At 42.2% G+C, this 1,281-nt stretch overlaps 1 protein-coding gene across 1 annotated transcript in view; it reads left to right on the top strand.

The window, feature by feature from the left end:
* The window catches only part of CCDC83 (coiled-coil domain containing 83), a 67,120-nt gene that overhangs the window by 53,570 nt on the left and 12,269 nt on the right, over nucleotides 1–1,281 (top strand). Inside the window, exon 7 of the mRNA XM_004708948.1 lies at nucleotides 950–1,071. Within this exon, the coding sequence (XP_004709005.1) occupies nucleotides 950–1,071 (122 nt within the window). The remainder of the gene's footprint in view (nucleotides 1–949; nucleotides 1,072–1,281) is intronic.

The following is a 1,281-nucleotide window of genomic DNA, read 5'->3' as shown; positions in this document are numbered from 1 at the left end:
GTAACCCATTACCAGTCTGTTCCCCTCTGCTTCACTTCTGTTCTAAAACCAGCTGCAATGTGTGTAGTACTTCTTCCTCTGATTCCAACTATCCAGAGCTAGGTTCAATCTCACAAGTTAAAAGACCCAGCCTACCCCAGACCTCTACCCCAACTAGCATGTCTTCTCAAGACCTCAGACACCACCCACAAGCTTGAGACCCCCTCGTACACTCTGGCTCCTGAAGGGCTAGCTGTAAGTTCCTGGCTTTACCACTACTCCTTCCCAATGACAGCTGCAAGCTCAGGAGTGCCCAGGGGACTCTGGCCAGCTGGGCTACAAACCCTGGGGTTCTCTCTCCCCCTTTAGGCCACGGGCCGTAAGCTCAGCACTCACATAAGCTCACAACTTCTGATGTGCTGGCTCTTTCTGCTCCTTTAAGTCTAAAAATCTGGTAGAGAGACTCACAGAACTCATGGAGAGTGATTATATATGACTGGAGTTTTATTATAGCAAAACAGATACCAGGACAAAGATGCAACCTCTGGGTGTGTTTCCAATATGAAGCATCATGTCCTCAGAGGGGGCACACTACTCTTGACTTGCATTGAGTCTCTCACCAGCCAGGAAGCCCCTGGAGCTTTCGTGTCCAGAGCCTTTATGGAATCTTATTTTGATACCTTGATTTATGACAGAATAAATCAGCTCACCTACCCTAAGGTCATCCTATTCTACAAGTTGATCTTTCTGGCCTAGCCTGTCCCTACCTGAGTCACTTCAGTAGCACACACTTTTAGGTATGATCTGGAGGTCTACAGATAAATTATGTAAAGTTCATGTAAACTCCACCTCCAGTGATATAATAATATACAATGGATCTTTCCTTCAGGCAAATGCATTTTTAGAGTTGAATTTCTTATAGAAGACTAAGTAAGCATGTGCCAACATCCATTTTCTTCTCTGGAACCAGATTGCTGTTCACAGGAAGGAAGTTGAAGAATTAGAATGTGCTATTCATAAACTGGAACAAGAAAATTTGGTGCTTATTGATCAACTATTCCATTGTAGACTTGTGGATCTCAACATAACCAGGTGATGTCCATTTACATACTGAGAACCTTTTTTGTAAATATTTATATCTGTAATTAAAATATATATATTTTAATAAATAATTTTACTGGGGGCTCTTACAGCTTTTATAACAATCCATACATCAATTGTATCAAGCACATTTGTACATATGCTGCCATCATCGTCGCCAAAACATTTTCTTTCTACTTGAGCCCTTGGTATCAGCTCCTC

The sequence above is a fragment of the Echinops telfairi genome, unplaced genomic scaffold (genome assembly GCF_000313985.2).
Source record: "Echinops telfairi isolate 266 unplaced genomic scaffold, ASM31398v2 ScPeMD7_1713;HRSCAF=2227, whole genome shotgun sequence".
In the NCBI taxonomy this organism is placed as follows: Eukaryota; Metazoa; Chordata; class Mammalia; order Afrosoricida; family Tenrecidae; genus Echinops; species Echinops telfairi.
Note: the sequence above shows the minus strand (reverse complement) of the source record. Positions and strands in the feature narration are given on the sequence as shown.